The 12,521-nt window shown below is 52.8% G+C and overlaps 1 protein-coding gene across 7 annotated transcripts in view; it reads right to left on the bottom strand.

Annotated features, from left to right (window-relative positions):
• Window positions 1-12,521, bottom strand: part of Prdm16 (PR/SET domain 16) — a 318,204-nt gene that overhangs the window by 199,117 nt on the left and 106,566 nt on the right. For all 7 annotated transcript variants that reach the window (XM_076933618.1, XM_076933613.1, XM_076933619.1 and 4 more), the window contains one exon: window positions 11,902-12,251. In XM_076933618.1, coding sequence (XP_076789733.1) covers window positions 11,902-12,228 — 327 coding nt within the window. In that variant the 5' untranslated portion in view covers window positions 12,229-12,251. The remainder of the gene's footprint in view (window positions 1-11,901; window positions 12,252-12,521) is intronic.

Genomic DNA, 12,521 nt, shown 5'->3' with positions numbered 1-12,521 from the left:
CAGGCTGGTAATCCCTGTCCCAGCCCTGCATGGGCTGGCTGAGGGGTGCAGCTGGGACCGGGGGGGGGGGGGGGGGGGGGGGGCGGGGGAGAGGGGGAGGAGGACGAGGACACAGGAGTACATCTGTGTTGTTGCTGCCGCCAGAGGCTGGGGCCTTCACAGAGTATGATGGCACAGCCCACCAGTCTTGGAACAGGGTTAAAGGCACAGTGCACAGGTGGTCTCAATCCAGTGTTACAGGTAACGGGGAGTCTGTACAGGATTCCCCCTCAAGCCTAGGCTGGCCTAGGGATGTTCTGGCATCAAAATGCACATAGATTCTTGCTCGTTTTTTGTTTATTTTTAAGAAAGTCTCTTAGGCGAGAGTCTCTTATTTTTTAATGTAATAAAAATGACCTTGAACATCTGAAAACCCTGCTTCTACCTCCTGTGTGCTAGAGTTATAGGCATGCACCATCAAACTGGTCTATGTGCAGCTAGGGATGGGACCAAGAACATGTAAACAGTAGGGGAGCCTCATCTCTGTCCCCTGCACATGTTTTAAACTATGGGGAAAGGGCGTCCAGGCCATGTCAGACAGGCCTACTGCACAAGATGATGTTCAGCGTTGCCATGTCCCAAGCTTCAGCCGGGAACTTGGGTCAGCCCTCTCCCTGAAGAGACAATTCTGGGGTGAACTTTCCTGGACATGCTGCTTGCCTTCATTCAGGACAGACCCAGAGACAACTCAATCCTCAGGTCTGAGAAAACCTCACAGTAGCCCGTACAGGCCCAAGCAATGCCTGCCTGCCTGCCTGTCATGGAGCAGACAGCACGGGTGCACCATGAGGTGCTCCGTGGCCTGTGAGTAGCAGTGTCACCCTTGTCTTTGGCTGAAGCCAAGGTGACTATGACACACGAAGAGCACACTCCTGTGCCAGGACACAAGCCACGGAGAAGCTCTGATAAGCAAACAGGGCTGTCCTCTGCCTGCGGAGGGAGCCCCGGGCTCCCATCTCAACCCAGGCCCAGGGAGACCTTTTATGGCCTGGAACGTCTGGTCTCTTGTCTGACCCCGTGCACAGCAGGCAGGGAGGGCTCACAAGGGACAGATGTCAGCATGGTGGCTTGGGCTCCTTAGGGAGAAGCCCAGGGAGCGCCCTCTTCCTGGCTCATCCTGCTCCTTATGAAACCCGGCTGGGAAACAGTGTAAATGACTGATAGTACAGTTTCTGCAGCCTTGGGGGTCTGCTTGCTTTCTGCCTTCAAGGGTCAGCCCAGAGCAGCCCAGGCTATACCTGTGGGGATGTACTGGGGTGAATACTGAGACACAGTGTCAGGTCTATGTCACTCCCTGCCTGGCACAAGCCTTCTGTGTCTCCTCCATTCCAGCAGCACAGAGGCTCCAAGATTACCAGACACCATGTTGAATGCGAGCACGCACCACAGGCCAGGTCTGCTTATAACAGCTATAGGAGCCACACAGGAGGGATGCAAGAGGCAAGGGAGAGGTCACTGGCAGAGAGACACTCAAGGCAGGGACCAGTGACCACTCCTCAGCTGCTGTTGATATGCAGATTCCCAGGACCAAATGCAGGCTTCCTAGCCCCGTGGACACAGACGCTTCTAGAACCCAGAAGTGCCCTGGATGGGGAGGGTATCAGGCAATTCTCAAAAGGTTGCCTCAGAAACTCCGAGACCGTAGGACAGGGAGGTCTACACACTGCAGTTACAGGCCATCAGGGCCAGAGCCCCACAAGGTCTTGCCTAAATGCATCTCTGTTCCCTGCGGTGGTCCCATTTTGCTATGGGCATCCTGGAGGCTGCGGCAGAACCTCACACTCGTTTCAGGAAGGCAATGGCTCTCCCTGTCATCTCAAGAGTTCTATGACACAGATACCATGAGAACAAAGTGGTCCTCGACGGGCCCAGCTGTAGTCCCTAGAGTAGGGGGGCTTATTTTACAAGAGAGGAGATCACAGCTCTGCGGAGAAAGCGACTCCCAAGGAGCCAGGACTCAGGGCTGGACTCTTCTCTGGCTCAGCCTTGGTCTCACCCCCGCAACACACACCCCTCCATTCCCTACCTCAACCCCACTCCCCACAGGTCACACTCCCCCAGGCTTTCTTTTCTCCCCTTGCATCAGCTTCCTGCCCCAGCAGGTCAGCTTCCTGCCCCAGGAGCTAGGGGAGGAGGGCAGTGACTGGGGAGGAAGGGAAGTGGTCAAGCCGCCCCTGCCTGGCTTGTTGGGCTTGGCTTTCTTGGACCTCCAGCCTTGGTTTCCTCTCAGCCAAAGGAGGACGGCCATGTGTTAATCACAGCACGGCGAGGAGTGGGCACCCTGGGTAGGAGACCCTGATGTGGACCTGAGCAGGTGCCCCGTGAGTGAGTTCCGTGTTAGCGCTGGGCCTCTGCTCCTGCCCAGCTGCAGACCAGTGGCCCAGCTCATCCAGCCTTCCAGACACAGCCGGCCCAGGTGACTTGGTGAGCAGTCATTAGTGCACGGCCCTTACTTGTTTTCCATAAGGAAATAAGGAAGGCGGGAGACAGGAGAGACAGAAAGAGCGAAGAGGTCCTGTTCCACAGACAGACCAAGAGCTGAGCCCTGGGTGCCCACCTTCTCCTACACAACCTCCCTTCCTGCTGAGACTGCCCCTCCACCTCAACCCCAAACTTCCACGAGTCAGCTCACAGGCAGCAGCATTCCAGATGGGCACTGGCTGTCACCGGGGTTGTGTGTGTGTGTATGTGAGGCGGATGGCAAAATACCATTTAAGACGTTGGCATTCGCGATGTCTCTCAAATATGAAAAGAAAACATTTATTTCCCCCTTTTTTTTTCTCCTGTGAATCAGAGCACTCTATTTAAAGAAAGTGCCCTCTGCCGGGTTGCGGCTGAGTTATTACCCCTTAAGGAAGTGAGGGAGAGCCACCGGGGAGGTATTCTTAGTCATTCTCTCTCCTTGTCTCTAAAATTCCTTATATACCCGGATTCAGAGCTGGGCCGAAGATAGTACAGGATTCCATGGCATTCCTGGCCTGGAAATGTGGGGCTGCTGTCAGTGTGCTCAGGAGACACGGGGAAGGTTGCCAACTGGGTCCCACGGCAGTCCTTGAGTGATGGCCATACGTGGCTTTCCCCCTAGATTTTGAAGGGGTCCCGAGCTCAGCTCTCCCTAAGCGAGCCATGGTGGGCTGAGGCTGGGAAGGGGCCCCTAAGGCATCATGGCATGGTCTGGGTGCTCGCTCCATGGCGTCTACCTAGGAGGGTTTCCTCAGCGGTGCCCTCAGTAGTTCTGGGTGCTCATCTGCCTCCACAGCCCTGTCACTGTGAAGAAAGGCCCACGGCACGCCTTAATCTCAGTAACTCTCCAGCCACTAGATGAAGAGAGGCTGCCCAGCATCAAGGGTGTGTGGAGTGAGAGACAGAAAGCCAAACAGTGCAGAATTCTGGGGCTGGCGAGGACAAGTATAATGAGAAGATGACTTTGGCTTTTAGATTAGACAGGAGCCACCATTAACCCCCCCCCCCGCCCCCAGTGTTGGGAGCTGACTCCTAGCAGAAAGCGGCTATCATCCTTGCAGCCATCTCGAGCCATACACCCTGACAAGAGACTTGTTTTTCAACAACCTACAACAGCTGAGCACACTCTGATAAACATCTTGTTTATCCCACATATCTTGTTTTGCTGTTTAGTGCCCCCAGCTGCAAGGCACACGTGCTATCCATGCCATACACGCCTGTAAGGCGCACGAGATAGTCACACCTGCAAGGCACGTGGCAAAAGTGTACAAATACCCTGGATTTCCCCTCAATGAGAGAGACAACAAACGAGAAACCAGACTTGATCAGAATCTCTGTCTTGTCTCCATTCTTCACATCTCTTCCCCTTCATCCCCACTCTCTCTCTCTTGCTAGACTCTGACCCAAGGACCGGAGCAGCAGCTCGGGCCGGGACATTTTGGCCCCCAAGCATGGGGCAGAGCGGGAACACCCCAGAGCAGCAGTTCCCAACCTGTGGGTCGAGACCCCTTTAGGGGTTGAATGACCCCTTCGCAGGACTCATGTATCAAATGTCCTGCCTATTAGATATTTACATCAAAATTCATAACAGTAGCAACGTTACAGTTATGAAGTAGCAGTGAAAATAACTTTATGGTTGGGGGGGAGGTCACCACAACACGAGGAGTTACATCAGAGTCATAGCTTTATACAGGGTGTGGCCATCCCAGGGACAGTAGGCCCTTGCCCAGGATCCACTGCCCAGGATTCACATCGTACAATGCCTATAGAACAACCATAACAAGAGCTGAAGGAAGGATCAGTGAACCTGCACCACAGGGTCGTAAGAGCAAGAGGTTCACGACGCCCCGTGTTGGGAGGCAGAATTTCAGCATCTCTGCAATACAGGGCAAGCATGTTCTGCTTGAGGACGTATCTAAGTGTGTGAGTGTGCCCACCTGTGTCAAAATGTTTCCAAGGGTGTGAGTCCGCAAGAGTACACATGGAAGGTAGTGTGCTGTATGTTGGTCTTTCCTGAACTAACACACAGGACCAGTAGTTCCCCAAACTGCCTGTTCCCGGAAGCAGCATTGCCCGAGGAGCGATTCATTGCCATCCACTGTCCACCCTCAGAGCTCCTCATGGCCTCTATGCCGGGTGCTTAGAACACGCCCTGCCACCGACATCCTCATGCTGGGCCTCCTAGTGGGACGTGACATATGAGAAGGGACCCCCCACCCACCCCCCACCCCCCACCCCTTCCTGGGTCAGTTGTTCTGAACCTTGACTGAGGGTTAAAATCTTTGGGTGCTGTCACAAGCTCTGTTGCTGAATGACTATGAGGACTCTGGGTCTTAACCCCAGATGTTTCTGACAAATAGAGATAATCAGCTCCCGCCTGGAGCGAGCCTGGGTTCCCGTGTTGCTGGCCATGATCAGGTGATGCCAGAAGGCAGTCAGGTGAGAGTCATGAGCCTATACTTCAGTTCTGAGGCCAAGATACCTAAGAGGAACTCCAAGGGACATCCCTCACCCTCAGAGGCTGATGTGTTAACTTGTGGCTTCCAAATCTTTCTTTGCAAACTCAGCTAGAATTGTTAGACCTCACTCCTAAGTTGGGTAGACTCACTTCTTGTGCGAGGTGCATATACACTTTGTCTGTGCCCAGCTTGTGTCTTCTGTCATCCCAGACCCTGGTAGGACTGAGAGGCTGAAGGCCTTGAAGCTATGGACAGTTCCAGACATCAGCCTGCTGACCAGTTGGCCTGGGACATCCCAGCCTTGCTTTGGAGCAGGCAGCTTGGTGATAGCTGGGAATGGAAAAGCTGTAGGAGTGTGTGTATCTGCTCATCCCCTGTGGAATCAGAAGAAGCCTGCCGCTCAGGAGGGAATCATGTGAGGGCACTGGACTCTCCTGGGGCTGCTTGGGAAGGATGTGGTGACTCAGACAAGGCCAGTGAGTCTGTAAGCTGCCTCCTTCCTAAGCTGACCATCTCCACTGTCTGGCCTGTCTGCCCTAAATGTTGATGTACACATGAGTCACTTCAGATCTTGTCCAAAATCACATGGTGACTCAGTGGATCTCTTTATCCAGAAGGCCACGGGGCAGCACTGCACTTGCAGGCTGCTCTGGGACAGTCAGGGGCTTCATGCATGGGTTTCTAAACTCCATTTCTCCTGCACCCATTATGAACTCAGAAAGGGCAGGCAGATTCCCGGTAGCTCAGATGACTCCATCATCAGAGGGGGCTCACTGCTTCCAGAGTTGTGACAGTGAGACATGCCTCCTCCTGGGACTCAGGAAGGGCACTTCTCACATGGGCTCTTTCTCCAAGATCCTCCCTTAAAAGGATACAGCCCTTAGCCACACACCAGGACCCACAACTCCTCTGTTCAAGTCCTTCATGATGAGAGACCATCCAATTGGGTAGTGCAGGCCAAGCATGCGGCTGATGAAGGAGGGGTGTTTGCTGGTGGGAACACACATACTGGGCGGCAGGGTGTTTCCTAGAATTTCCTCTATCTCCAAGATCAGTATTGATCCAGGACCTGAAGGGGTCTTTAAGCTTCCCCCTGAGGTACAACTACACGGTGAGGGAGATGCCTCTGTCTGTGGGAAAGTCCAAGGAGGAAAGGTCTCCATGTGAGGGTCTGTGAAGGCTGAAGGACAGAGGGCAAAGGTTACTGACTCTGGAAACCTTGAAGCTGAATCCTGGACCCCAGCTTGGGTTCTGGGGCGAGACTTCAGTCCCCTACCCTCAAAAGCCAGGTCACTCTCTGGGAACTGGCAAGCCTACCTATTCATCTCTGCGGATACGGGGCTGATTTGGGCTTCAGCATTTGGGCTCCTGTGTGCCTGTGCTCAGTGTTTGGAGAAGTTCGTTCTTGGTACAGCCATCTAGAGCTAAGTCATAACAGTTTTGACAGTCTCTTACGAGGCCTTCGTCCTGGAGGGGCCTTGGGAGACTAGAGGCTAGGGCCACACTGTGTGAAACTGTGCTAATCAGACTGCTCCCAACACTGCCAAACCCACTAAACTCACACTGCTCATTCTCCAGTCTCAGGAAGAGAAAGGCCAAGAGTCCCTGCAATAAGCAAGAACGCTAACACGTATTTACACAAGCACACGTTACCTTCCTCCAATAGAGCTTTTCCCGGCTGGTGTTCGGAGTGATAAGCTCACGTTAAATGTACAGAAGTTTCTCAGAATCTCACAGCAGGTGGCTTACACCCTCCTCTCTTCCAGCCCTGACCTCTCTGGTCATTAGGAGAACCAAGGAGGGGTTCCCTGAAAGTGATCAGTAAATCTTGACTCCCCAATGAAGGAACTGGCAGAAGACCCCACGACTGTGGCACAGAGGGAGGATGGGGTAGACTGAGGTCTCCAGACTCTCTCCCCTGTTTCTCCAGAGTGTCCTGTTACCTCAGCCTGTTTGTTGATTGAACAAATGAAATGTATGCATTAATATTCATACCCTCACTCCAGGGACTAAGGCAGCCCACTTGAGTAAATTCTTAAGATGATTGAAACCCCATCAGTTCACATTAACACCTCTTAAACACTGGGAGACACATTCATTCAGCAGATGATGTTTGTGTGTCAATCACAGGCTCAACACCACCTCAGAGGGAGACTTTCCAGAGTGACAACTGTGTCAACGCAATCTCAGAGAGCTGACTTTCTGGAGACATCCTCGATGAGAACCTAGTCTAACTCCGGGGACGTATGATCAACGCCAGCGACAAGCCTGTCTCCACCGCCTCCCCAGGTACCCTCTCTTAAATGCCTCACCCACGCAGGCTCAGGCACACAGCTGCAGACTCTGCCTGAGGCAGGTGACCACCGAGCAGCCCATCCATAGCCCCATCCCTCTGGGCTGTCACGGCAGCCATCTCTTAATTAGCAAAATAAATAGCACGGTGATAAATGTCATAATTTACTCAACAAATGATCAAAATCATTGCTTCTGCAGACCCCGGGGCAATAAAATGCAATCACGGGGTGATTTATTCCCACCGGAGGGCGAGTGCAAGCTTTGTGTCAGTTAACAGGGCATGACATGGGGCGTGGGGGGTGGGGGGAGATGGTGGCCAGATGGAGGAGCCTGGAAATTGGGATGCCATTCTGCGAAAATACCTCCTTGAGGGACAGAGTCTACAGGGATGTCCAGGTACTGAAACCACGCCCACATCAAAAGACAGACCCATCAGCCAGGAAGAGGACATCAGACTCCTTCCAAATTGACTGTGAGTCACAGTCTAATGGTCCCAAAGCACTCAGGGAAGGGAGCTTTAGGGCCAATGGAGGCCTCCAATACACACATGAACAGGAAGGAGAAGTCTCCAGGGTTAGTTCTAGACAGAGGGATGGGCTTTGAGTCCCAGGTGAACATCCTGAGGGGCTTAGCTGCTGCAGCCCTAGCTCTGCTCCATCGAAGGAGAGTGTATCTGGGGTGGGAATGATCCCCCCCCCCCCGACAGCAAGTTGAGCCAAAGCCCCTCATATGTCACTATCTGGGCCATGCGTTGTGCAGTTATCCTAGCCTGACTCAAGTACAGAGGACTTTTTCCTCCACAGTCACCTCATGCCAGCCCTGCCTTTTCGTTCTGTCTTCTGAAACAAGAACTTCCCTCTCAGAAAGGAAATAAAAGATGGCCACAATTGATGCTATAAACGATGGCTCTGACCCTCCTTCTCAACTGCCCACTAGAGGACCGCAGGGTCATTCCTTCCTGTTTGTACGGCCCCTCTATAGGACCAGAGCTCTGGAGTGCAGCCTGGCCACAGACTGGTGCACCCCACTCCTAGACCAATCCTCGGGGAAGCCAAACAGAACGGACCCTCCTTGGCTTTCATCTGTCATCTTTGCTCCAATGTCACCGCTTGCTCTCTTGTAGCAAGTGAGTACCACGTTAGTGATCGCAAAATTCAATTACTCTGATTCACAGAACTTAATTATGAGGGTGAGGCTGAATTATGTATGTAATCTGTGGCCATTCTGAGATTACACCCAGGCAAGGCTCAGACTGCCCTGAGCCTGACTGGGACCCCCAGCCTTCAACACATTAATACTTCCTGGTAGCCCCCCTCTCTGTACTCACAGAGGTAACAGAGTGGCTAGTGGGCCGGGCCACCTGGTGTAAGTGGCTGGAGTGGTTAACAGACGGCCATTTTTCCTGGGACTATGGAGAGATATGCGCTCTGGGTCCTGTTTTTTTTTCCCCCCCATCCTGAACCATGATCAGGAGATAAAGCACATAGGCTAAGTCAGTTAGGAAAAGCTAAGAGGGCCACCAGAACTCACTGGCTTTGCTGAGCTACCTTCATACTCAGAGGGAGACAAAGAAACAGCATAAGAGCCGTGGGAAAAAAAAGTATAGCTCACACATGGAAAATTATCTTTAGCGCTGTCCCCAAGCCCAGGGTCCTCAGCCTGTAGAACTCAACAGAACCCCCTGCTGACTTAATCCATCCTTGACCCCTAGGACTGAGAGCTCTCACCTGCCTCCCCTGGAGCCTCCTCTTTTCTCCCTGGACAGCAGTGGCTTCCACTCTGGTTCTGCCAGCGGCTTCAATAATTCAATCCCAAGACACAACTAACTGCTCAGCCAAACGTTACAGAAGGACACAGTGCCCAGAAAGGGGTCACAGAAACAGGTGATGAGATAGCTGAGGTGAGCCTTGAACTCTGTCTCAGGGCATCGGTCTGGGGGCAGCTACCGCTGAGTATCCTCTTGAAAGGCAGAGGTCAGGTCACCACCATGGGACAAGGCTCTCTGCAGAAACAGAGACACACATGTGCACACATACCATACACACACCAAACATACACACCACACATATGCATACACACACCATACACACACCACACACACATACATACAAACCACACATACTACACGCATATACACACACATACAAACCACACACACTACATGCACATACACACACATACATGCACATACACACAAACATACAGTCTATACACATACCACACACACACCACACACACACACCACACATACACCATACACACATACCACACCACACACATGCACACACACGCATACATACACCATACACAGACGCACATACAAAGCATACACACGTACCACACACAAGCATACACCGCACACACACATGCACACACACGTACCACACACATACACCACACACACCTACCCCCAACCTTTCACTCTCAAGCACCTACACAGAATAAATAGTACTGCAAAAGTCAACAGGCCCCAAGGAGTGACAGCAACAGCCTGTACCAAGCCCGGCATCCAGGGAACCACTATGATACGGGCACTTCTCTAAAAACCGAAATCAAACAGAAACCTGTATCAGCCACAGAGCAGACAAGAACAAAGTCACTTCAAGGTCATCCAAAGAACTACCTGTTACCTGTAAGGTTTGTTTATCCTCCAAGCACCTGAAAGCTAGCCTACTGATTAAATAATGAAGATCCTTAAGTGCCTTAAACAAACATTCTCCAACCATCTCTCCAGGTGCAGCAGCAGGGAGTGACCCCACAAAGACAAATTCAACTGAGCCCAAGGTATTCAGATACCATGCTGTTTAAAAACACTCCGAGGGCCACAGAGCACAGTATGGCCCCACTGAAGGGATGAGATTCTAGACCCCTCCTCTCCTGCCTTACCCGGTTCCCTGGCCCTGCCAGTCAGGTGTGATGATCTCAACCACGTCCCTCTACCCTGCATCTGTTACTTCTGATGGCTGGAGACATAACAAGTCAACTTTGGAGCTACAGACCCCGCCATGCTGATGCCCAACTCACTGTCTCTTCATCCGTTCGGTGAGCCCAGCATCTCACCTGGACCCTCCAAACCCTCTGCAGAGCAAGTAAGGATGGCTCACGCTCAGATCAGAAGCCCAGTGCCCTCAACAATGACTCTGACAGACCCTGTGATACCACAGACCTCCCTTCATCTGCTTTTGGAGACACACAGAGGTCCAGGCACTCAACCTGAGGTTTGTAAGATATGTAAACAACATATGAATGTGATCTAGGTACCACCAGCAGATGCCATCAACTCCCTTAGATTTCCTTGAATCTCCATGCTTCCCTCATCCCCCAAAGGGCTTCTTCCCCCCCACCCCCACCCCCCTGCCACCCGCCACAGGACAGGACCAGGGGAAATCCTTGGTACTTGGTGGAGTACCCAGAGTTCCTGAGGGTCTACAAGAGAACACCATGCATAGGAGAACATTTCATCAGAGTCTCTGGGCAGCTGTGGAGTCTGGCTGTGCAAAGCTCGGAGGCAGTAAAATAGACAGGGAGAGAACCAGGCCTTAAGCCGTTCCTTGCTCTACGAAGAAAACCTACATCTCGCTTAAAAACTTTCACAAGGTTGTCCAGAGGCTGGGAGAGGCAGAAAGACCAGAGGCCAACTCTTGTCCCACCTGACACCCACCCCAGCCCCACTGTTAGGGGATGACTGCAGGAGAGCATGCTCTCTCCCTCCCCTGGGCCATTTGCCCTTCCTGGCACTGACCTCCGTGCAGGCACTTGTGGAGGTTGTGAAACACCAAAAGGAATCTGGGTTCGCATTCCTGCTTTCCACCCAGGCAGGCTCCCTGCCAAAACTACCACTGGAAACCAGCCCTGTGGGCCGCAGGAAGGCCGGGGCCTACAGGAAAACGTGATTTTTGTGGCACTCTTAGTTCCCACGAGGCCACCTTGACAAGCCCCCTCAAAGCAGGGGGTCAGTGTGCCTCATGGCCTGAGTGGACACTTCTGAAAGCTTCTGGTTCAAAGCTCACACTCTCCCACCTAACGAATGCACAATCTTCTTCAATCCCTCTGCACAGATTAACTAACACACACACACACACACACACACACACACTCCACCCCCACAAAGGTCCGTGGAGATATGATAAGGACGTTTAAGTAGGCAAGGCTTCTGCTCACAAATCTGAGGGTGAGGTCCCCTCTACGGTCCATCAAACTGTGATAGGGTTTATGGGGGCTGTGTGACCACCAGGCCTGTTTTGCAAGGTGCCTCAGCCTGACGGAGCTAAAATGGAACTCTCTCGGCATTAAACTGCTTCTTTTAGGACATCCAACTATCCCTCAGTGAGGGTGGGTTAGCACCTCCATTCAGTAGGATGTTTCCAAACATGAGCTCATAAAAGACACATTTCCGGGAAGAGGGTGCCACAGCCGTCGGGGTTGATGGGCATCTGAGGGGACTGCAATGTTTTCTGAGTCACGTCATGCGAGCTGCTGGATAAAATAACCCTGGGAAATGTGACATTCGAACGCTCTCTCTCTCTCTCTCTTTCTCCAACAGACCGAGCCTCCTGCCTGGGGCAGTGGCTGCACCGGCTTTATAAATAGATTGAACACAAGATAAATGGCCACGATCAATCATGCTCAGACTGGGCACACTCACCTCCCATCCAAAGTCGGCATCCTTCAGTGCGGCCCGGGGCGCCACCATGTAGGGGCCAAACCTCTCCCCAATTTCCATCTTCCGCTTGGCCCAGATCCCCAGGCCAGCTCCTGGGATGGAGGATTCTCGAAGCTCGAAGTCTGGTGGGATTGGAATGTCTTCAGGAATGTAGACAGGAGCCTCATAGGGCGAACCCTCCTTGGGAGTGAAGTCCTCACTGGTGGGGAAGGGGGACGGTGGCCCCATAGGGATGGGGGACAGGATGCCGTCCTCGGTCTCCTCCTCGGCACTCTGGCCGGCCAGCAGGTCCGGGTCGGGTTCATACATATTATTTACAACGTCACCGTCACCTAAAGAGATAAGGTAGCATCAGCTTCTGCAGCAGGGACTCCCCAGGGATGTGGCCCTCGTGGAACCAACCAAAGGACACCAGAGGCTCAGCAGACTTCCAGCTGCTACCCCTTGTCTAGCAGCTGCCACCTCTGCAGCATCCTAAACCTGGCAGCAGGCATACAGTGCCAGCGGCTCCCCAGGGAGAAGATCCCACCAGGCTCCTCAAGGGACCAACATGTTATAGGCAACACAACCCTCATTTGCTCACTGTTTCCATCTATGTTAGA

This window comes from Arvicanthis niloticus, chromosome 5 (genome assembly GCF_011762505.2).
Source record: "Arvicanthis niloticus isolate mArvNil1 chromosome 5, mArvNil1.pat.X, whole genome shotgun sequence".
NCBI classification, from domain to species: domain Eukaryota; kingdom Metazoa; phylum Chordata; class Mammalia; order Rodentia; family Muridae; genus Arvicanthis; species Arvicanthis niloticus.
Note: the sequence above shows the minus strand (reverse complement) of the source record. Positions and strands in the feature narration are given on the sequence as shown.